This window comes from Diabrotica virgifera, chromosome 10 (genome assembly GCF_917563875.1).
Source record: "Diabrotica virgifera virgifera chromosome 10, PGI_DIABVI_V3a".
Lineage (NCBI taxonomy): Eukaryota > Metazoa > Arthropoda > Insecta > Coleoptera > Chrysomelidae > Diabrotica > Diabrotica virgifera.
In genome coordinates, this window is record NC_065452.1 from 69,527,475 (window position 1) to 69,552,350 (window position 24,876).

General features: G+C 36.3%; 1 protein-coding gene across 3 annotated transcripts in view; it reads right to left on the minus strand.

Annotated features, from left to right (window-relative positions):
• Positions 1-24,876, minus strand: part of LOC114325118 (phospholipase DDHD2) — a 323,630-nt gene that overhangs the window by 51,398 nt on the left and 247,356 nt on the right. For all 3 annotated transcript variants that reach the window (XM_050663474.1, XM_050663476.1, XM_050663477.1), the window contains exons 5-6: positions 13,359-13,693; positions 12,738-13,302 (exon numbers count right to left, since the gene is read on the minus strand). In XM_050663474.1, the coding sequence (XP_050519431.1) occupies positions 12,738-13,302; positions 13,359-13,693 (900 nt within the window). The remainder of the gene's footprint in view (positions 1-12,737; positions 13,303-13,358; positions 13,694-24,876) is intronic.

The window sequence follows — 24,876 nt, forward strand, 5'->3', positions numbered from 1 at the left end:
ATATAAACGGTAAAATATCTACCATAACAACACAGTAAAAGTAAAAGAAGAACTAACTCACCCAATTGAAACTGGCAATGGGATAAGACCGGGATGTGTCCTCTATTGTTCAACCTGATCATGAATAAAATAATAAAAAAGTAAGAACTAAACAAGGACACCAAATATAAGAAAAACAAGTTAAAATAATCTGCTACGCAGATGACGCAGTACTAATCTCTCAAAGTGAAGATGATTTACAACATATACTGCACCAATTTAATATAACCGCTAGAAAATTTAACATGTTAATTTCCCCAAAAAAAGACGCATTATAGAACAAGTCATGGAGTTTAAATATCTAGGCATCACACTATCTAGCTACGGAAAGCTCGAAACAGAAATGGAAGATCAAGTGAATAAAGCAAACAGAGGTTGCTTAAACGAAACAATATGGAGAAATGAAAATATCGAAAAAGAAATAAAAGGCAGAATTTACAAAACTGTCATCAGACTAATAATGACATACGTGGCAGAAACACGACCTGATATAGAGAGGACAAAAAGAATGCTAGAAACAGCAGAGATAACAACCCTTCGAAACATCGATGGTAAGACAATGGGTCCATTGAATAAAAAGAAGTATTTGCTTTTACTTCCTCGTATTTAAGTATTGACTTAATAGTAATTGAACAAAGCATTAAAGAAATGACTTTATTCAATTACTATTAAGTAAATACTTAAATATTTGTAAGTAAAAGCAAATACTTCTTTTTATTCAATAGAACCACTATGGGATAGAGCTAGAAGTGCAGATAACCAACGGAGATGCAAGGCGGACAACATTAATAACTGGGTAATAAACAGAAGAGTAGAATGGAACGACCACATAAGCCGAATGACAACAAATAGATTACTAAGGACGGCGAGCACACTTAGCTTCCATTCGTCGTGGTAGTCAGACGTGCGTAGGAAAGAAGCTTGTTTTTTAAAACCGGTGTCTATAAATTAGATATTTAAATAAATATTTTGTGAACTTTAAAAGTAAATTAATTACACCAAATAAAAAAGCGAAATCGGAATAAAAACATTAAAAAGTTATGAGTGCAGTTAGCGGGGGCGACGCCCCCGATAACAATGTTTTAGAAACCCAAATGGATACAGAACATGCAACATCTTCAAAGGAGGAGCTGTTAGGATTTAAAAATCTTGTTCCAGTTACACAGATAAGTACCACAAAACTTGTTAATAATAAACCCATTATCGATAATGACTTTGCTAATGTACACACTTCAATAACAAATAACTTAAACAAAGAAGTAGGAACAAAAAGGGAGGAATTTCTTTACCGACAAAACGACCTAGGACCTTTTTACGCGTATTTAGAAAATAATTCACCCGATTTTAAAAGCAGATTAAACGCGTTAAGGATAGGTGACATTATTATCACAAATTTTAAAGAAATTGATGAAAAAATTGTAAGCATTGACGCAGTAGGAAGAAATAAAATACGTATAAAATTTAAAGATTATAAATAGGCTAACTATATCATATCTAAAAAAAATGAAGCAATATTTATAAAAAATAATCTAGACATATACATTCCTAAGTTTCTTTTAGTTAGACAGGGCGTAATAAAAGATATTTCCACAGAATTTTCAGTAGAGTATGTTAAAAACAGAATAAAAATGTACGATTTACACTGTAAATTTGAAGTCCTTCAAGTCACAAGATTAAATCGAAGGCAAGTAGATGAAAACGGTACTCAATACATTCCAACAAAAACATGCGTAGTTAGTTTTAAGTCACAAGTGCTACCAAAATATATAACAATCAACAAGGTACTAAAGGAAGTCGAACCATACAAACAAAAGGTGCTATTATGCTTTAATTGTCTTCGATTTGGACATACAGGTGGGCAGTGTAAGAGCAAGGCTAGGTGCGATAAATGTCAAGAATCCCACAACTCAAAAGAATGTAAAAAGACCGATCTCACTCCAAAATGTTTTGACTGTTCGGGGGATCATTTTACTACAAATTTAAGCGCGTGTCAAGAATTTCAGCGTCAAAAAATTATTAAAGACGCTATGTCTTCCAATAATATTAGTTACCAAGACGCAAACAAACAGTTCCCCAGAAACTCCTATGCAAAAGTAACATCCATAAATACGGAACAAACTACAAACCTCTCCTGCCTCAAAACTTTCCCTCCATTAAATCCCAATAATTATACACCCACCTAATTCCCATCAAATCCAATTAACAAAATGTCAACTAATAATATATTCTGCAATAATAATTCAAATAGTACAAATTCTCGAACATTCAAAAGACAGAGACCAAATAGTCCAGATCCAACATTAATTTTGCATAATGAAATTATATCTTCCCCTAGATCTCAATTACCTACGGGAGGAATATTAGACAGCATTAACTATAAGGGAAATACTAATAATAATCCAGTTGCATCTCCTACAGACTTGAGCATGATAAATTCAATATTAGAATTAGTTATAGAAATTGTCACAAAAGTTTTAGTAACAAAAAGTATAAATATAAATAAGGAAGAACTCGAAAACTTAGTCAAATTAACTATAAATGGAAACACGTCATCACATTCTCAGACCTCAACCATGCAATAAATATTCTTCAATGGAACTGCCGTTCGGCAGTTTCTAATAAAAATAACTTAGAATATCTACTAGATAGGGGCAACTACTCCGTTGCACTTCTATCGGAAACATGGTTTAAAGCAGAAAAATACTATAATTTTAAAGGCTTCAACAATATTCGCTGTGACCGGGACGACGGGTACGGCGGCTCTGCCATTTTATTAAAATCAGACTTAATATACCAAGAAGTCTCAATTCCAACTACAATCAGTTTTGAGCATACTTGTATCTCGGTAAATTTTCCATATATACATAAAAAAAATTACTTCGTTTCAGTATACCTTAAACCGAGAACTAGAATATCATTACAACAGTGGATTAACTTTTTGGAACAAATTCCAAAACCATTCATAATTGGGGGCGACTTTAACGCACATAGTTTGGCATGGAACGATGGATATGACGATATCTATGGCAAGATTCTTTTGGAAGCTATCGAACAATGCAACCTAGTAATTATAAACGACGGATCACCTACATTAGCAAACAATAAGAAGTCAGCTGTAGACTTGACCCTCTGTACACAGGATCTGACACAACTAATTACGTGGTGTACTTTAGAAGAACCTTATGGCTCTAATCACTTACCAATACACATACAATTTGGAAGGAATATCCCACCTGCGCAAATTAAACAGACAAAACATAATATATGGAGACTCAAGGCTGCTAATTGGGATGTATACACCGCTACCCTTGAAGCAACAGAACCAAAATCATCACTAATGGGCATTATCGACAATATTAACAAAGCTGCCGACAAAGCAATTCCGTTACGAAAATCAAACGCACAAAATAGAAATCATTGCTCAAAGGACTGGTGGAACGAAACCTGTAACATAGCTGCTAAAGCAAGAAAACAAGCTTTCTTAACCTACACACAGGCTCCAAATCTTAATAATCTAACAGAATATAAAAGACTTGATGCAGTAGCAAAAAAAACTTTTAAAGAAACTAAGAAAAAAAGTTGGATAAATTACTGCCAAAATCTAAATCAAAATACACCAATTAAAGAAGTGTGGAACAAAGTAAACCGATATAAAAACCGAAAACAAGCGAATAAACCCCTAATGGACCCCAAAGAAGACTGGATAAACGAATTCCACACAAAAATCTCACCTCCATGGGTCGAAAACAACATTACTCAACAAATAGCTACTGTAAATAGGAACACTTCTTTCCTACAATCGTTATTTCAATTATGGGAACTCGATCATTGCATTAAATCAACAAATAATAAATCTCCCGGGGCGGATAACATTTCATATAATATGTTGCATAAAATGCCCTTAGACCATAAGAAAGCCCTGTTGGAATTGTTCAATTCGATTTGGATAAATAGGATTCCTTTTCCACCGATGTGGAAAGAATACATCATAGTACCTATCAAAAAACCTGGAAAACAGAATGGAAATGCAGATTCATATAGACCCATAGCTTTATCATCGTGTATATTTAAAACCATGGAAAGAATGATAAAGAACAGGCTTGAATATTGGCTAGAAAATGAAAAAATATTACCTGACTCACAATATGCTTTTAGAAAGGGAAGATCTTCCTTGGAACCCCTAACGATACTAGTAAATGACATCTATCTAGGATTCACACACAAATACAGCACTTTGGCCACATTTTTGGATATAACTTCAGCATATGATAATGTTCAAATAAATATACTAGAAGAGAAGCTCATCAATATTGGTCTACCAACCTCCTTTGCCAACTTCATAAAATCAGCTTACTCTAATCGATCAGTTTCCTTAAAGATAAATCAAGAAATTTCGGAATCAAGAATATGTAGATCTGGATTACCACAAGGTAGTATCCTGAGCCCAATCCTCTACAGCCTGTACACAATGGATATAGAAAATGTTATATCACAAAAGTCTAAAATCATTCAATACGCTGATGATGTTGTTATTTACACCAGTAGCAAATCAGAGGACAAATGTATAGAAAATATCAACACTGAATTTATAAAAATCCAAAAATACCTAGACAACATGGGACTTTCCATATCCGAGTCCAAAACCAATATATGTATTTTCTCTAGAAACAGAAACAACTATCAAAGACAATTAACAATAGGAAAATATAAACTCTGTATTAGTAACTCTGTAAAATATCTTGGTCTGCATCTAGATAGAAAACTATTATGGAAGGACTGTATCCACCAAATTATCAAAAAAACAAGTAATTCTATAAATATCCTAAGAGCGTTTTGTAGAGCAAAGTGGGGAGCAGACCCAAATACGGCTTTACTATTCTACAAAACAATGGTACGATCAATAATGGATTATGGAAGTCAACTCTATGGAACAGCAGCAGATACACATCTAAATAAAATCGAGATACAACAAAATAAATGCTTAAGAGTTTGCCTGGGATATCTTAAGTCAACGCCCATAAACATTATACAAGCTGAAGCCGTGGAACCTCCTCTTAAACTAAGAAGACAACTATTGAGCAGAAAATTCATGATAAAAACCATTTCAAAAAAATCTTCTTACCTCAATAGTGTACAGTCACTAACAGTTCAAGTTTTGACCCATAGATACTGGCACTTCAAGAAAACCCCCCTCATAGTAGAATCTTTCTCAGAAATAGCTGACATTACAGATATACTCTATTCCAACCAACTCCCTCCAGTTTTAATTTACTCACCTGAACAAATTTTTTCACGTGAAATTAGAACCTACTATTTTGAAAGTGAAGAAGTAGCAAGTATCAATCAAACAAAGTTCAACGAAACAAAAAACAAATACTGGCCAAACTATGATTCTATATTCACTGATGGATCAAAGTCAAAAGAATATACCAGTTGTGCCTTTTACCATTTTGAGGAAAATACTGACAAAAAATTTATTTTACCAAAGGAAGCTTCCATATACACTGCAGAACTAACAGCAATAGTGCAAGCTATGAAATACGTACTCGGCTCTAACCACGACAAATTTATAATATGTACGGACAGCAAAAGTGCAGTAGATAAACTTAAAAATGTTAAAATAAATAGATCAGTTAATCATATTGAAGCAAAAATTCTGTATTTACATAATGAGGTACACATCAAGAATAAAGTCGTCATATATCTATGGGTAAAGGGACACGCAGGCATAACAGGTAATGAAATGGTGGATGCCTTAGCAAAAACAGCTCCAACATCAGGAGAAGAACTAAATCTTAAACTACCCCCATCCGATTTATTCTTAAATCAAAGGAACAAAATAAATGAGATGTGGCAAAACCTATACAGTGCATCAACAACTGGAACAAACTTTTGTAAACACCAGCCAAGGATCCCCAGAAAACCATGGTTTCACAAAATACCAAACAGAAACTTTGTCGCCACAATAAATCGAATACGTGCAAACCATGCACTAACACCTTATTATAAGCACAAAATAAAAATTACAGACGATCCACTGTGTAGTTGTGGTAAAATGGGTACATTGGTACATGTTTTACTTGAATGTCCAATAAATATTGTAAACATTAATAATCTATATAAAAACTTAATTCACTACAAGATAAACCTTCCAATAGACCTAAATTGTATTATTTTTTCAGGAAATAATAATATACTTTATGTACTTCATCAACACATCATAAACTGTAAACTAAAATTGTAAAATTACTAACCAATTTTGTAAGCAATTCTGCAAAACAAACTAAATGTAAAGCATTAAAGGAAAAAAAAAGGTGAATACAAAAAAAAATAAAAAAAAATAATAAAAAAAATAAACCAAGTAAAAAAAAATGAACCAATTAAAAAAAAAACAAAAAAAAAACAAAAGAAAAAACAAAAAAAAAAACAAAAAAAAACAAAAAAAAACAAAAAAAACAAAAAAAAAAAAAACAAAAAAAAAAAAAAGAAAACAAAAAAAAAAATAAAAACACACAAAGAGGGCTAAAACCTCCGCGGCGTTGAACCGGGTTGATGCTCTAGCGCGGAAGGAAAAAAAAAATTAAACACCTTACACTTTACTAATGCTACATATTACTAACAAAACAAATGAATACATCATGCTCAAGTTTGATACTATGAAACAATTTACACAAACTATTTATACAATCTAACATAGTCTGGCTAATTGGTCCTCACCAAAGCCATAAATTCCACGGAAAAAAAAAAAAAGGTCTATTGGAAGGTTTATCTTGTAGTGAATTAAGTTTTTATATAGATTATTAATGTTTACAATATTTATTGGACATTCAAGTAAAACATGTACCAATGTACCCATTTTACCACAACTACACAGTGGATCGTCTGTAATTTTTATTTTGTGCTTATAATAAGGTGTTAGTGCATGGTTTGCACGTATTCGATTTATTGTGGCGACAAAGTTTCTGTTTGGTATTTTGTGAAACCATGGTTTTCTGGGGATCCTTGGCTGGTGTTTACAAAAGTTTGTTCCGGTTGTTGATGCACTGTATAGGTTTTGCCACATCTCATTTATTTTGTTCCTTTGATTTAAGAATAAATCGGACGGGGGTAGTTTAAGATTTAGTTCTTCTCCTGATGTTGGAGCTGTTTTTGCTAAGGCATCCACCATTTCATTACCTGTTATGCCTGCGTGTCCCTTTACCCATAGATATATGACGACTTTATTCTTGATGTGTATCTCATTATGTAAATACAGGATTTTTGCTTCAATATGATTAACTGATCTATTTATTTTAACATTTTTAAGTTTATCTACTGCACTTTTGCTGTCCGTACATATTATAAATTTGTCGTGGTTAGAGCCGAGTACGTATTTCATAGCTTGCACTATTGCTGTTAGTTCTGCAGTGTATATGGAAGCTTCCTTTGGTAAAATAAATTTTTTGTCAGTATTTTCCTCAAAATGGTAAAAGGCACAACTGGTATATTCTTTTGACTTTGATCCATCAGTGAATATAGAATCATAGTTTGGCCAGTATTTGTTTTTTGTTTCGTTGAACTTTGTTTGATTGATACTTGCATTTTTGATTCACTTTCAAAATAGTAGGTTCTAATTTCACGTGAAAAAATTTGTTCAGGTGAGTAAATTAAAACTGGAGGGAGTTGGTTGGAATAGAGTATATCTGTAATGTCAGCTATTTCTGAGAAAGTTTCTACTATGAGGGGGGTTTTCTTGAAGTGCCAGTATCTATGGGTCAAAACTTGAACTGTTAGTGACTGTACACTATTGAGGTAAGAAGATTTTTTTGAAATGGTTTTATCATGAATTTTCTGCTCAATAGTTGTCTTCTTAGTTTAAGAGGAGGTTCCACGGCTTCAGCTTGTATAATGTTTATGGGCGTTGACTTAAGATATCCCAGGCAAACTCTTAAGCATTTATTTTGTTGTATCTCGATTTTATTTAGATGTGTATCTGCTGCTGTTCCATAGAGTTGACTTCCATAATCCATTATTGATCGTACCATTGTTTTGTAGAATAGTAAAGCCGTATTTGGGTCTGCTCCCCACTTTGCTCTACAAAACGCTCTTAGGATATTTATAGAATTACTTGTTTTTTTGATAATTTGGTGGATACAGTCCTTCCATAATAGTTTTCTATCTAGATGCAGACCAAGATATTTTACAGAGTTACTAATACAGAGTTTATATTTTCCTATTGTTAATTGTCTTTGATAGTTGTTTCTGTTTCTAGAGAAAATACATATATTGGTTTTGGACTCGGATATGGAAAGTCCCATGTTGTCTAGGTATTTTTGGATTTTTATAAATTCAGTGTTGATATTTTCTATACATTTGTCCTCTGATTTGCTACTGGTGTAAATAACAACATCATCAGCGTATTGAATAATTTTAGACTTTTGTGATATAACATTTTCTATATCCATTGTGTACAGGCTGTAGAGAATTGGGCTCAGGATACTACCTTGTGGTAATCCAGATCTACATATTCTTGATTCCGAAATTTCTTGATTTATCTTTAAGGAAACTGATCGATTAGAGTAAGCTGATTTTATGAAGTTGGCAAAGGAGGTTGGTAGACCAATATTGATGAGCTTCTCTTCTAGTATATTTATTTGAACATTATCATATGCTGAAGTTATATCCAAAAATGTGGCCAAAGTGCTGTATTTGTGTGTGAATCCTAGATAGATGTCATTTACTAGTATCTTTAGGGGTTCCAAGGAAGATCTTCCCTTTCTAAAAGCATATTGTGAGTCAGGTAATATTTTTTCATTTTCTAGCCAATATTCAAGCCTGTTCTTTATCATTCTTTCCATGGTTTTAAATATACACGATGATAAAGCTATGGGTCTATATGAATGTGCATTTCCATTCTGTTTTCCAGGTTTTTTGATAGGTACTATGATGTATTCTTTCCACATCGGTGGAAAAGGAATCCTATTTATCCAAATCGAATTGAACAATTCCAACAGGGCTTTCTTATGGTCTAAGGGCATTTTATGCAACATATTGTATGAAATGTTATCCGCCCCGGGAGATTTATTATTTGTTGATTTAATGCAATGATCGAGTTCCCATAATTGAAATAACGATTGTAGGAAAGAAGTGTTCCTATTTACAGTAGCTATTTGTTGAGTAATGTTGTTTTCGACCCATGGAGGTGAGATTTTTGTGTGGAATTCGTTTATCCAGTCTTCTTTGGGGTCCATTAGGGGTTTATTCGCTTGTTTTCGCTTTTTATATCGGTTTACTTTGTTCCAGACTTCTTTAATTGGTGTATTTTGATTTAGATTTTGGCAGTAATTTATCCAACTTTTTTTCTTAGTTTCTTTAAAAGTTTTCTTAGCTACTGCATCAAGTCTTTTATATTCTGTTAGATTATTAAGATTTGGAGCCTGTGTGTAGGTTAAGAAAGCTTGTTTTCTTGCTTTAGCAGCTATGTTACAGGTTTCGTTCCACCAGTCCTTTGAGCAATGATTTCTATTTTGTGCGTTTGATTTTCGTAACGGAATTGCTTTGTCGGCAGCTTTGTTAATATTGTCGATAATGCCCATTAGTGATGATTTTGGTTCTGTTGCTTCAAGGGTAGCGGTGTATACATCCCAATTAGCAGCCTTGAGTCTCCATATATTATGTTTTGTCTGTTTAATTTGCGCAGGTGGGATATTCCTTCCAAATTGTATGTGTATTGGTAAGTGATTAGAGCCATAAGGTTCTTCTAAAGTACACCACGTAATTAGTTGTGTCAGATCCTGTGTACAGAGGGTCAAGTCTACAGCTGACTTCTTATTGTTTGCTAATGTAGGTGATCCGTCGTTTATAATTACTAGGTTGCATTGTTCGATAGCTTCCAAAAGAATCTTGCCATAGATATCGTCATATCCATCGTTCCATGCCAAACTATGTGCGTTAAAGTCGCCCCCAATTATGAATGGTTTTGGAATTTGTTCCAAAAAGTTAATCCACTGTTGTAATGATATTCTAGTTCTCGGTTTAAGGTATAGTGAAACAAAGTAAATTTTTTTATGTATATATGGAAAATTTACCGAGATACAAGTATGCTCAAAGTTGATTGTAGTTGGAATTGAGACTTCTTGGTATATTAAGTCTGATTTTAATAAAATGGCAGAGCCGCCGTACCCGTCGTCCCGGTCACAGCGAATATTGTTGAAGCCTTTAAAATTATAGTATTTTTCTGCTTTAAACCATGTTTCCGATAGAAGTGCAACGGAGTAGTTGCCCCTATCTAGTAGATATTCTAAGTTATTTTTATTAGAAACTGCCGAACGGCAGTTCCATTGAAGGATATTTATTGCATGGTTGAGGTCTGAGAATGTGATGACGTGTTTCCATTTATAGTTAATTTGACTAAGTTTTCGAGTTCTTCCTTATTTATGTTTATACTTTTTGTTACTAAAACTTTTGTGACAATTTCTATAACTAATTCTAATATTGAATTTATCATGCTCAAGTCTGAAGGAGATGCAACTGGATTATTATTAATATTTCCCTTATAGTTAATGCTGTCTAATATTCCTCCCGTAGGTAATTGAGATCTAGGGGAAGATATAATTTCATTATGCAAAATTAATGTTGGATCTGGACTATTTGGTCTCTGTCTTTTGAATGTTCGAGAATTTGTACTATTTGAATTATTATTGTAGAATATATTATTAGTTGACATTTTGTTAATTGGATTTGATGGGAATTGGGTGGGTGTATAATTATTGGGATTTAATGGAGGGAAAGTTTTGAGGCAGGAGAGGTTTGTAGTTTGTTCCGTATTTATGGATGTTACTTTTGCATAGGAGTTTCTGGGGAACTGTTTGTTTGCGTCTTGATAACTAATATTATTGGAAGACATAGCGTCTTTAATAAGTTTTTGACGCTGAAATTCTTGACACGCGCTTAAATTTGTAGTAAAATGATCCCCCGAACAGTTAAAACATTTTGGGGTGAGATCGGTCTTTTTACAATCTTTTGAGTTGTGGGATTCTTGACATTTATCGCACCTAGCCTTGCTCTTACACTGCCCACCTGTATGTCCAAATCGAAGACAATTAAAGCATAATAGCACCTTTTGTTTGTATGGTTCGACTTCCTTTAGTACCTTGTTGATTGTTATATATTTTGGTAGCACTTGTGACTTAAAACTAACTACGCATGTTTTTGTTGGAATGTATTGAGTACCGTTTTCATCTACTTGTCTTCGATTTAATCTTGTGACTTGAAGGACTTCAAATTTACAGTGTAAATCGTACATTTTTATTCTGTTTTTAACATACTCTACTGAAAATTCTGTGGAAATATCTTTTATTACGCCCTGTCTAACTAAAAGAAACTTAGGAATGTATATGTCTAGATTATTTTTTATAAATATTGCTTCATTTTTTTTAGATATGATATAGTTAGCCGATTTATAATCTTTAAATTTTATACGTATTTTATTTCTTCCTACTGCGTCAATGCTTACAATTTTTTCATCAATTTCTTTAAAATTTGTGATAATAATGTCACCTATCCTTAACGCGTTTAATCTGCCTTTAAAATCGGGTGAATTATTTTCTAAATACGCGTAAAAAGGTCCTAGGTCGTTTTGTCGGTAAAGAAATTCCTCCCTTTTTGTTCCTACTTCTTTGTTAATGTTATTTGTTATTGAAGTGTGTACATTAGCAAAGTCATTATCGATAATGGGTTTATTATTAACAAGTTTTGTGGTACTTATCTGTGTAACTGGAACAAGATTTTGGAATCCTAATAGCTCCTCCTTTGAAGATGTTGCATGTTCTGTATCCATTTGGGTTTCTAAAACATTTTTATCGGGGGCGTCGCCCCCGCTAACTGCACTCATAACTTTTTAATGTTTTTATTCCGATTTCGCTTTTTTATTTGGTGTAATTAATTTACTTTTAAAGTTCACAAAATATTTATTTAAATATCTAATTTATAGACACCGGTTTTAAAAAACAAGCTTCTTTCCTACGCACGTCTGACTACCACGACGAATGGAAGCTAAGTGTCCAATAGACCTAAATTGTATTATTTTTTCAGGAAATAATAATATACTTTATGTACTTCATCAACACATCATAAACTGTAAACTAAAATTGTAAAATTACTAACCAATTTTGTAAGCAATTCTGCAAAACAAACTAAATGTAAAGCATTAAAGAAAAAAAAAAGGTGAATACAAAAAAAAAATAAAAAAAAGTAATAAAAAAATAAACCAAAAAAAAAACAAAAAAAAACAAAAAAAAGAAAACAAAAAAAAATAAAAACACACACAAAGAGGGCTAAAACCTCCGCGGCGTTGAACCGGGTTGATGCTCTAGCGCGGAAGAAAAAAAAAATTAAACACCTTACACTTTACTAATGCTACATATTACTAACAAAACAAATGAATACATCATGCTCAAGTTTGATACTATGAAACAATTTACACAAACTATTTATACAATCTAACATAGTCTGGCTAATTGGTTCTCACCAAAGCCATAAATTCCACAGAAAAAAAAAAGGACGGCGAGAGACGGTTCCCCAATAGGAAGACGATCAGTGGAAAGACCATGAAAATGATGGAATGACAACTTACTGGAGGCGCTTTGAAAAAACAGGCTGTCATATCTACACAAAAAGAAGAAAACATAATGAGACACTTATGATATCAATAAACTTACTTTCTTCTCCGTCAGATTCAGGTTTAGAGTGCTGGTGGCACAAGAGGTCGAAGAGTATAAGGCTGCCTAAACTGTGACCACCAAGTGAAACACCCCCTTTAAAATCAGGATTTCTTTGTTTAAAAAGGTCATATATTCTATTAAGCTCTGTTCCCACAGTTGTAGTAATTTTTTGACAGTAAATGGGACTAGTATAAAACAAAATATCGAGCAAAGTGTCATTTGTAAAGCCTCTCAGTCTAGGTATACTCTCCAGAGTAATACTTTTTAATTGATCATCGATTCCAGTTTCTTCAGAATGTAGCCTATCGTGCCAACTTATAGGTAAAATTTCCACACGGTTGACTGTTCCTTGGTCACAGGACGATCTGTAGTGAGACTGAACTAACTGAAAGGCAATACTGCGGAATTCATCAACTACCTCCTCTACTGTTCTAAATTTTAAATCACAGACTGAACCAATCCCATGTACCATGAACAAGATGTGATCGACTTGAGCAGGTTCTCCTTCATCTATATCAAATTCATCCATACCCCTTTTTACAACTCTCGGTCGGGACTGGTTCTGAAAAATAAAATTATCAAATTTTCCTTAGTCACCATCATTTATTGTATACATACTGTTGTGTTGCCCCATGCGTCAGGAACCTGCGTGGGAGAGAAAAGTACTAAAACATCAGGTCCATGAAAGACAATACTTTCTCCTTGAGGTAATTCGATTGTTTTGTGCCACTTATTAGATTCAAACGCAGATTTGTATTCTTCTTCTAACTTTGTAGCGATATTTTCTTCATATGGGACCAACCTTCCGTCTGAACTGGCTTTGTGGAACCAAGAACATCTTCGTACTTCATTGGGATTCGTTTTCCAATACACAGGATTCCTTTGTCTTCTTAAAATATTCACATCATAACGACCGCCGTCAGTAGCAATAACTTTATCTGGATCTAAATCATCTAAAAAATATTTCATTATTTTTTAAACTTATTGCAAAATATGTTAAACTATACTCAGTGACATTAGAAGTGTTACACCCAGAAGGAAACATTTCTGGAACTTAATTTTTTGGCAACATGGTACATTTTCATCAAGAATGAAACGATAACATTGGCAAGACTTTTTATTGACATGTAATAAAAAAAATTAATAATGTGTTTGGCCACTCCGTAGCTGAATACACTCCTGTACACGTCTAGGCATTGACAAAATGAGATGATCGATGTCTGCTTGTGGCACCTCGTTCCAAGCAACTTGAATTTCATGGAATAACTGTGCCAGAGTCTGTGGAGGATGGTGCAAATTGGACAGTCTCCTCCCCATCATATCCCACACATATCCTTTCTTCTTCTTTACGTGCCATCTCCGCGACGAAGGTTGGCAATCATCATTGCTATTCTCACTTTCGACACTACAGCCCGAAAGAGTTCAGTTGAGCTGCATCCAAACCATTCTCTGAGATTTCTCAGCTAGGACATTTCTCTCCTACCTATGCTGCGCCTTCCTTGAATCTTTCCCTGCATAATTAATTTTAGGAGTTCATATCTGTCACCACGTGTTATATGACCCAAGTATTGAAGTTTTCTTATTTTGATGGAATCCAGTATCTCCCTGCTGTTCTGTATTCTCCTTAGTACTTCCTCATTGGTTATTCTGTCTGTCCAGGAGATTCTCAGCATTCTTCGATACGTCCACATCTCAAATACTTCCAATCTATTGAGGCATTGTTTATTGAGAGTACATGTCTCCACACCATACAAAAGAACAGAAAATACATAACATTTTAGTACCTTCTAAGATTTAGGCTGAGGTCTCTACTACATAATATTTGTTTCATATTAGTGAATGCACTTCTAGCCTTTTCTATTCTAATTCGGATTTCTTTGGTATAATCGTTTGTTTCACTAATGTTCGTCCCTAAATAGTTATAATTCTGAACTCGTTCTATCGTCTTATTATTTACGTGTAGATTGATATTTCTAATATTTTTCTTTGATATAACCATGAATTTCGTTTTCTTTATGTTTAGTGACAGACCAAATTCTTCACTCGTTGCAACAACCTTATCTAGAATTCTTTGTAGATCTGTAATGGTTTCTGCTATTAGTATTGTGTCATCGGCGTATCTAATTTCACATATGGATAGGCCATTTATTTTTATGCCTGCTACTTCATCTTCTAATGCTTTTTTGAATATCTTCTGAGTATGCATTAAACAGTGATGGCGACAAGACACAACCCTGTCTAACGCCTCTTTTGATTTTTATTTTATTGGTGTTTAAATTATTTATTCTTATGACAGCTTCTTGTTCTGAAACGGTTTAAAAGAACGCAATTATTTTGCCTTATGCAGAAACCACAAATTGTAAATTTATCGTAACCTATTTTTGGCTTACCCTGTAGACATAAAAATATTGCTTCATATGCATATTGAAGTAAATTCATTGAATTTATCTCTGTTTCAAAAAAATACGTGAGAATTTGAGTTTATCTGTCTTGTTAAAGGAAGACGTTATTATATTTTACGGTCATATATTCGATTTCCTGTGTTCAGTTTTGTTGTAAAAAAGAGTTACATTGTATATTATAATGGCCTTTGGCGCCGGGTTTTTTGGAGTTTAGATACACAAAACGTGCTCATATCATTATTAGAGAGCACATGTGTTAATTGTGGACTCAGCTATATCTTTACTTAGAACTGTAGAACGGAGTAAGTTTTGCTGACTTTGCAAACTAATTTTGGGTGACTCCATACCCAGTAGGTTGGGCTTAGAACATGTTTTGTTTTTTTCTATTGGTCGATGGAGAGTGTAGGAAGCTTAGTTATTTTTTTTTATTAGTCAATGATGAAAGAGGGAAGGATTAAACTTTTTTCTTATTGCTTGATTGGATGAGTAGAGTAGAATGGGAAATGGAGTGGGTTTTTGGAAGGAATCGTTTTGGTTTGGGAAGAAAGATTCAAGTTCTGAGATTTGAGAATTCAAGTTTGAGCTTTCAAAGAGAGAGGTTTAGTTCCAGCCTCGGCAGGAGCCGCCACGGCGCGGTTTTCTGAAGAGTTTAGTTCTCTGAGAAAGTTAAGTTCGAAGATTAAGTTCCGACATAGTTCTTAATCAAGTTTTTAAGTTCCTGAAAATGTAGTGTTAGAAACTGTTCTTCTTTCGTGACTTCCTAGTCACAAGCCAAATGCCGCTGTTAGGCAAAGAGCCAGTTTATTTTAGTGTATATGTACTACACTACCTAAGTTTCTTTTTGGAAGCAGTCATGCATAAAGTCATGCTTTAGGTGTCAGTATTAATAATAAATACTTCAAGTTAATCAGAAGTTATTTAAATATTTTAAAAAGTCAATATGAGCAGATTTAGAAGTTTATTTAGTTTTGCTGAAACTTTTCATAAAAATAAACATTTTTGTGCTATTCTTTATCTAAATTCAGTGAAAAGTGCGTGCTTTGGACATCCACAACGTGAAGATAAGGACAGGACTATATGACAAGGTATTGTTTGCAAACCTTTTTAATGTTTTTGTAAACAGAATCTCTTTTATTGTCTACAAGAGATCCATCATTTCATTTTTTTTATTTTTCAATTTTAATAAAATTTATATCATTTTGCAATAATGTTTTTTTTGCTTGATAATACATATTATTATTTGATCCCTTTCTCTTGTTCCTAAATGATATTCAACTGAGAACACTAAGGTAAGGTCATCAGCCGGGGATTGTAGTCTGCAGTAGTTGGGACTAGTTCCCTCCTCATGCGGATTGCAAACCCACGGGGGGTTGACCACGACCCATCTGGCGAGTCCCAATGGCTGATAGGGTGAGCCAGTGAGAGGGGGAGGTGCGACATGAAGTTCCGGACTTGTCGGGAAGCATGACGCTCCTCGCACACTCGCTGGTAATATTGCTAAATAATGTGGGTTTCCACAGAATAGGCACCGCGGATCATGTGGTAGCACAGTTTAGGGGAGGCAGCTGACCTGTGCTTTGAGTGGATGAATGACGAGGACCCATGTGTCGCAGGAGGCAGGACCTGGTATCAGCCCAAATCGTGCGACACATGAGCCCTTCCATGAGAGAGTGAATGACTGCTATCATACCGTGCCTGGTAGACGGGTGGTTGTTGAGGAAATGTTTGCCAGGTGTGGGGGCTTGCCTTAACCGGCCGGCCAAGTGGAAGGTAACCACAATAAAAATCCCCTCAAGCTAAGGTGGAACAGCATAAGCCGAAGGTTTGGCGTAGTAGAGGATGCTCCTACGGGACTTAGGGGTTGCTAAGCCGCTATTATGCGAACTCCGGGAAATGGGCGAATCCCTGGTTTTATTAGCCTTCCTGTGTTAATGCGGGGCTCTGGCACAGGTGACCAAAACTTCCCTAGCTACTCGTGGGATAAAACATGGACCAAGAACAAAATAAAAGAAAAGAGGCTGGAGTGATCTCGGACTCGGACGAGTCCTCCAGCTCAAGCACTGTCGTGGAGATAATAGAACACGACAGTGAAGCATCAGCGGGAACTCAGGAAACCGCTGATACAATCACGACAGGGGATGAAAGAATGGACCTGTCGGACAAAAAACGTTTGTCTGGGGCTCAGAAGAGGAAACAGACAAAGGAAAGAAAAATGGCAGAAGGTACGTGGGAACAACGACCACGGAAAAGGATGCAGAGGAAAGTGGGCACTTCTAGACCTGCTATCGGGACAGACAAAGGACCCGATAAAGAAGGTAAGAAGAGACCCCGAGAGTACTCTGCTACACCACCCCAGGTCTCCAAAAAGACGAAGCAGGCTCCCAGACCTGCTGACGCTTATACAGAGGCCGCACAAAGACTCAGGATGGCGATCATAGATCGACGACATCCTGAGGTAACACTGGATCAGGTTCAAGCTGACCTGATCCAGAGTAGGATTGCGGATGCAATGGATGAAGCTCCTTCGGGGAGCAGTAATCCACCGCAGTTCGCCAGAACTACCTTTAGCGGAGGCGTCTTATGGATTACCCCCGCTAATGAACACACCAAAAACTGGCTGGTAGGTGCAGTGGAACGGCTGGGCCGTTTGTGGGAGAACGCGGATTTGACGGCTGTCGAATCCAAAGATCTTCCCAAAAGACCCAAAGTTCTTGTATTCATACCAGGCCAGGCACAGGAAGAGGGAGCTATCCGAACACGACTAGGGCAACAGAACCCAGAACTAAGAGTGGGAGAGTGGCTCCTTCTAAACAAAAAAGTAGAGAATGAAGGAGTACTCCTGGCCTTCTCTATAGACGAAGTGTCCTTCAGGGCCCTCGAGAGGAACCGTTTCCGAGCTTATTACAGACTCGGAATGGTCATCTTTAAAATCCTTGGAGGAAAAGATGGAGGGGAGAATCAGAATCCTCCAAATTAACTTGCAGCACAGTAAGGCTGCTTCGGCTGCAAAAAAGGGAATTCGATGTGGCCCTTATTCAGGAACACTGGGTGAACAGGGGAAATATGGGGTTAGGGGGAGTTGGAGGGGAACTCATATATGACAGAACCTCCGAGGTACCTCGAACCTGCATTATTATCAAAAAGAAACGGCCAGGGAAGGGAAGGGTGTCAAGAGCGATTACGCTCGCATCGGCGTACCTTACATATGATGCACCTGGTTCTCCTCCAACTAAGGAAGTGGAGCAGCTGGTAAGAGACTGCAGGGGATCCAGAACCCAGCTGATCATCGGCTGTGATGCTAATGCACATCATACAACGTGGGGAAGTACGAACACGAATGTAAGAGGTGACTAGGTGACTTTTGTGACTAGTGCTCGAAAGGAGGTCATAGACATAACGATAGCCACCAACTACGTTAGCAATAAAATTACAAATTGGCGTGTGTCTGATGATGCGAGTTGCTCGGATCACAGACACATACAATTTAAAGTAGGGGAAAAAACATGTACCCTAGAAATCTATCGTAACCCTAGGAAAACTAACTGGGAGGCGTATAAAGCAGACCGGGAATATAGTTTAAAACAGACTAAGGATACGATAAGAAATACAACAGACCTCGAAATGGTTGTGGAGCAGCTGTAAAACACAATCATCTCGGCGTATAATGACAACTGTCCTTCAATCAATAAGGAATCCAACAGGAAAGTGCCCTGGTGGAATGAGGAACTTAAAGAATTAAGAAGGAAAGTTCGTAAAAAATTCAACAACGTAATGAACAAGAATATCAGTTGGGATGAATACAGAAAGGCCCTAACTGAGTACAATAAAACTCTGAGGAAGCAGAAAAGAGAATCATGGAGAAGGTACTGTGAGGATATAGAAAGAACTCCAGAATACGCCAGACTCCATAAGATTCTCTCAAAAGGACCTCAGAGTTCGATATATACTCTCCAAACAGAAAACGGAGAGTACACAGAAACAGGGGAAGGAACTATCAGAGAACTGCTGAAAGTCCACTTCCCCGGTTCCCAAGTTACAGACTTAACTTTGGAGAACTGCCAGAAATTAGAACTAGATATCCCTCTGTGGGCATCCAAGGAGAAATGGCAGGCAGCAAAGAAAGTAGTAACTGGGGAAAAAGTAAAATGGGCATTACACTCATTCGAACCTTATAAATCGCCAGGATTAGATGGGATTTATCCAGTACTATTGCAGAAGGGTTCCGACCTTCTGGCAAATAGAATATGTACAGTGCTTCGCAACAGTTTGGCTCTAGGATATATTCCAAAGGCATGGAGAATGATCAGAGTAACTTTTATACCAAAACCTGGAAAAACTGGACAGGATGGGGCAAAGCTTTTGAGACCAATAAGTCTTATGTCTGTTCTGCTTAAGACGCTAGAAAAACTGCTAGATAGGCATATACGGGATGGCGTATTGGAAAAGAGACCGATACATAAGAACCAGTATGCATATAGAGCAGGAATGTCAACAGAGACAGCATTACATCAGCTTGTAGAAAAAGCTGAATATGCTCTCAAGCACAAAGAGGTAGTATTAGCGACCTTTTTGGACATAGAAGGAGCGTTCAATAACATATCCTTAGAAACAATCTCAAGAGCATCGAGGAGAAAAGGGATCGATGAAATTTGTTGCAAGTGGATAGACCACATGCTACGACAGAGACTCGTATATACGTCCATTCTAGGGGAGAGCATTATCGCCCAGGTCCGACGAGGGTGTCCGCAGGGAGGTGTTCTGTCCCCGCTAATATGGAACCTTGTCATGGACGATTTGCTTGAGTCCCTGGAATTGAACGGCCATGAAACCCTGGGCTATGCAAACGACTTGGTAGTCCTTGTTCAGGGAAAATTCCAAAACATAGTAAGGGAACGCATGCAGCAGGCCCTTAATATTGTCACCAAATGGACTGAGGAAGAAGGGCTGAGAGTCAGTCCTTCCAAAACAGTCACAATTGCGTTCACCAGAAGAAGGAAGCTGGAGGACTTAGGGCCTCTGATCCTTAATGGTGAACAATTGGAGCTGTCTAAAGAGGTAAAGTATCTAGGGGTTATACTGGACCCAGAACTTACCTGGAACCGACAGCTTGAAAGAGTAATTAAAAGAGCGGAGGCGACATTAATGCTGACCAGACGCACACATGGAAAAACATGGGGACTCTGTCCGAAAATGGCGTACGGGACATATACAACGATAGTGAGACCCATGATAACATATGCACCCTTAGTATGGTGGACAAAGATGCAGCAAAGAACCGCTATAAACAAGATAAGCAGGATACAAAGACTTGCATGCTTGGGAATAACGGGAGCAATAAAAACAACACCGACGGCGGCACTGGAAACCCTGTTAGACCTACCCCCTCTTGATATATTTATCAAAGGGGAAGCGAGGATGGGAGCATACAGGCTGCAAGGAAAACCAAAGGATAAATACGAGAACCTTGGGCATAATCAGATTTGGAACCAAGGTGGGGTAAGTATATCTGATACATACACTGACCACATGGTACCAAAATACACATTTAATAGGAACTTCGGAATAGAAATCAATGACCGAATGGAGTGGAACAGCATCAGTAGCAAAATCAGGGGAACGATCTGGTATCCGGACGGATCAAAAACCGATGAAGGCACTGGAGCCGGTATTTTTAGTGAAACAGAGAATGTAGGACTCAGTTTCTCACTAGGAACATACACAACTGTGTTTCAAGCGGAAATGTACGCAATTCTGCAGTGTGTCACAATGAACAACTTGAGAGCCTATGAAAATAGACGGATCAATATACTCACAGACAGCCAAGCATCACTGAAGGCACTAATGAGCCCGAAAGTGACGTCAAGGCTGGTATGGGAATGCCGGCAAGAACTGGCCGAAAGAAATAATGTAACTCTATTTTGGGTGCCAGGACACACCGGGATAGACGGTAATGAGAAAGCAGATGAGCTGGCAAGGAACGGTTCATCAACTTCATATTTTGGCCCAGAACCTGCTCTAGGAGTACCTAAACCAATAATTAGGGGACAAGTCAGGGAATGGGTCAAAAACAAACACAAAGAATACTGGGGGAACGTACCTGGTCAGCGACACGGGAGGCCCTTAATAAGGGAACCCTCAAAACGGAGAGCTGAGGAACTAATAAAATTACATAGGAGTCAGCTCCGCATAATTACAGGTCTTCTCACGGGTCACTGTGCCCTGAAAGGACACCTGAATAGAATTGGGCTGTACGAAGGGAACCTTAACTGCAGACTGTGCAATAGGGGAACTGAAACAGCATATCATGTACTGTACGAGTGTGAGGCTTTGGGTCACAGGCTGTTTGGAGGCTATTTATGGACAACCAAAATTAAGTCCAGCAGAATATGCCACCCAACCCATGCTAGGGATATACAATTTGGTACGTGGAACCAAGCTTGTGGATTGGGTGACATAAAAGGTAGGATGGTTGGCATAATAAGCCCATTAGGCTGCAGTGCCATCGGAGACATATGTCAGACGACCTCAAAAAAAAAGGTAAGGTTATGATATATTTATGTTTATGTAAATGTGTTTGTATTTTATGATGACTATATATTTTTATTAACTTGTTACTTTAATTATTTTTTTTAAGTTTTAAGTATGTTTCGGCTTTTATTTTCTTTTAATTATGGCGCCCCCCGAGCATTTGAGTTTATATTATATTTATTTAAAATCTATTAAGAATTCACACCCCTAGATCTCTGAAGACTTAGAGCTACCGATGTACTCGTAAAGTTACGTAGCACCAAGTATATTTTCATGTTTGTTTAATTTGTCGAGTTCATATTATTTTTTTGCCTTTGTTATCCACGCTGGGGCTGTTATACAAAATAGATTCCATTCGTGACGCTGGTGTTACAGTTCATAATACAGATTATTTATTATTCTTATATCCCGTGTGTCGATGTTCTTTGTTCTCAATGCTTGTATCGAATGCCTTGTTATAATCTAGGAAGCAGACATATATGTCCTAGTTTACATCTAAACATCTCTGTATTAGCACATCTACTGCAAATAATGCTTCTCTGGTTCCTTGAGCATTTCTAAATCCGAACTTAGTTTGTCCAATGTCTTGTTCTAACTTTTTGTATATTCTACGATGAATAATCTTTAGAAATACTTTGAGTATGTGGCACATTAGACTGATGGTACGGTGTTCGCAACATTATCTGGCGTTTCTCTTTTCGGTATAGTCACGAATGTTGATAGAAGCCATTCTTTAGGTAATATACCTGTTCTGTATATGATATTAAATAATTCGACAATTACATGTATATTGCAGTCGGCTATAAGTTGCAATCTTTCTGTCGGTATTTCGTCCGGTCCTACAGCTTTCCCAGTTTTCACTTCTTTAATGGTGTGTTTTACTTCACTTTCTGATATTTCTGGTCCAGTCTCTTCAACGAAATATTCGTTATCTATTGTGTCTCGGTTGTCGTTAAACAGCTGTTCTATATAGTTTGTCCATACCATCAATTTGTTTTCTGTATCCATTACTATGTCTCCATTTTCATCAACTAGTATATTTTGTTTGTATTCTGGTTTGCTAGTTAATTCTTTTATTTTCCTGTGTACATTAAAGCTGTCATGTTTATGTTGTAGCGCTTCTATTTCATCACATTTTTCTTTTAACCCATTTTCTTTTGCTATGCGAATTTGTTGCCGTATTTCGTTTTGTGTTTGCTGGTATAACGATTTATTTTTGTCCTTATATGCTCTTCTTTTGTTCATTGAGTTTAGTATTTCGTCTGTCATCCAATCTCTTTTCGTTTCTTTGGGTTTGCGTAGATACTTTTTTGAAGGTTCTATTAAGTCTGCCTTTATTTTTTTCCCAGTTTTTGTTGATATTTTCTTCATTGTATTCCCCCTCAATCTGTACGGTATTTAGACGTTCGTTAATTCTTTCTTTGATATTTTCTCTGAGTTCTGGATTCCTTAGTGCACTTATATCAGTTCTTTCTTCTTTTGCTGTTTTCTCTATTCTTTTCATTTTAATTTTCATGTGAGCTACTAAGAGATTATGATTAGATGATATCTTTCTTTGATCATTATATATCTATTTATTTCTCATTATCTGATGTTCATTATCTCTTGGCGATTTCCACGTGTACAAACGTCCATTAGGTAATTCAAAGAACGTGTTTGTAACAATCATATTATTATCTTGGCAGAATTGTATCAACCTATCTCCTCTTTGATTTCTATCACCTAATCCAAAATTTCCCACTAAGTTACTTGTGCTACCCTTTCCAATTTTGGCGTTTAGATCACCCATTATTACTGTGACGTCACGTGCTTTGGTAGTTCTCAATGCCTCTTGAATTTGTTCATAGAACGATTCCACTGCTTCGTCATCTTTTTCGGCCGTTGGGGCATAGACTTGAATTAGTTTTATTTTTCTGTCTGTCGTTTTTAGTTGAGCCGTTGAAAACCAGAGTGGTCTAAGTCAGAAATGTTGAAATTCGAGAAACAATGACTTAAAGTTAACATGTTGGCTTTAAATGGGAACATAAACACTGACTATGATCAGAATGATTTTCAATAAAAAAAGCTTAAACTTAAGTAATTCCAGCGGAACAATCGGCCAGCACTCGACATTTTTATATTTTTTGTTAATATTTTGACTTAGACCACTCTGGTTTTCAATATGTTCAATATTTTGGAGTAAATCAAAAAAGTTAGACTTACAAAAGATCGTGTATTTATATGCATTATATTACAAATTAAGTTTTTATTCATAAAAAACATCGTCGTCTCCATCCGCCACCAAAATATCTTCCAGTGGACCTACTTCTGCTGTGTTGTTTCCATTTACGGATAAATTTTTGAAAAAGTCGTGATGAATCGGCGGTATAAACGCCAAAAGATCTTCCATATATTTTTTTCTTAATCGTAACTGGTATTGGAGCTTCATACAGTTTTGAAAATTTTGAATATTTTGAAAATTGGCGATACGTCCTTTTCGTACAGGTTGCAAGTTTATGACATGAAAAGGAAACTCCTCATCTAATGTTTCTTTATAAAATATTTTATAGGGATCACTGTTTCTAAATTGTAGCCATTGAATTTTAAGCCACGATACTGGCGCGTTATCTTCATTTTTCTTTCTTCTGGTAACAGCTGCTTCCAGGTTTTGTGACGATACAAAATTATTTCCATTTATCTTGCAAACGCGATACGGTTTCTTTGTGCGACACTTCTCAAACACACTGTACCAGTCGTCCGGCACATACTTCACTCTATTCTTTGCGTATTGTTCGATTACACCAACATCGCGATCATTCGGGAGAAAGGAATGTCCGGATACCATAAACTTATGGTCTACCATTTCCAAATTATCGGAATTTGCAATGAGTTTCAACCAAAACAAACACCACAGTTATAAGTTCCTATTCCCCCCCCCCCTCCCACAGGCATCACTAAATACAATGATGTGTCTTGCGTCCTTTGCATTTTCTAGAACATGCTTTCGAATACAAGATCCTATTTCTTGTGCTCCTCGAGAGGCTATAGTTTCATCCCAGGCATACAGGAACACATTGTCTTCGTCGCTAAACTCGTGAATACCCAAATTGTACACATACATGTTTCATTTATAGTAGGCTACAGAGCAAGTCAAAGTTGGAAACGGTAAGGCCTTTCCTAAATCAAACATGAATGCACACACTCTCCCTTTTTCACGTATGCTTGTA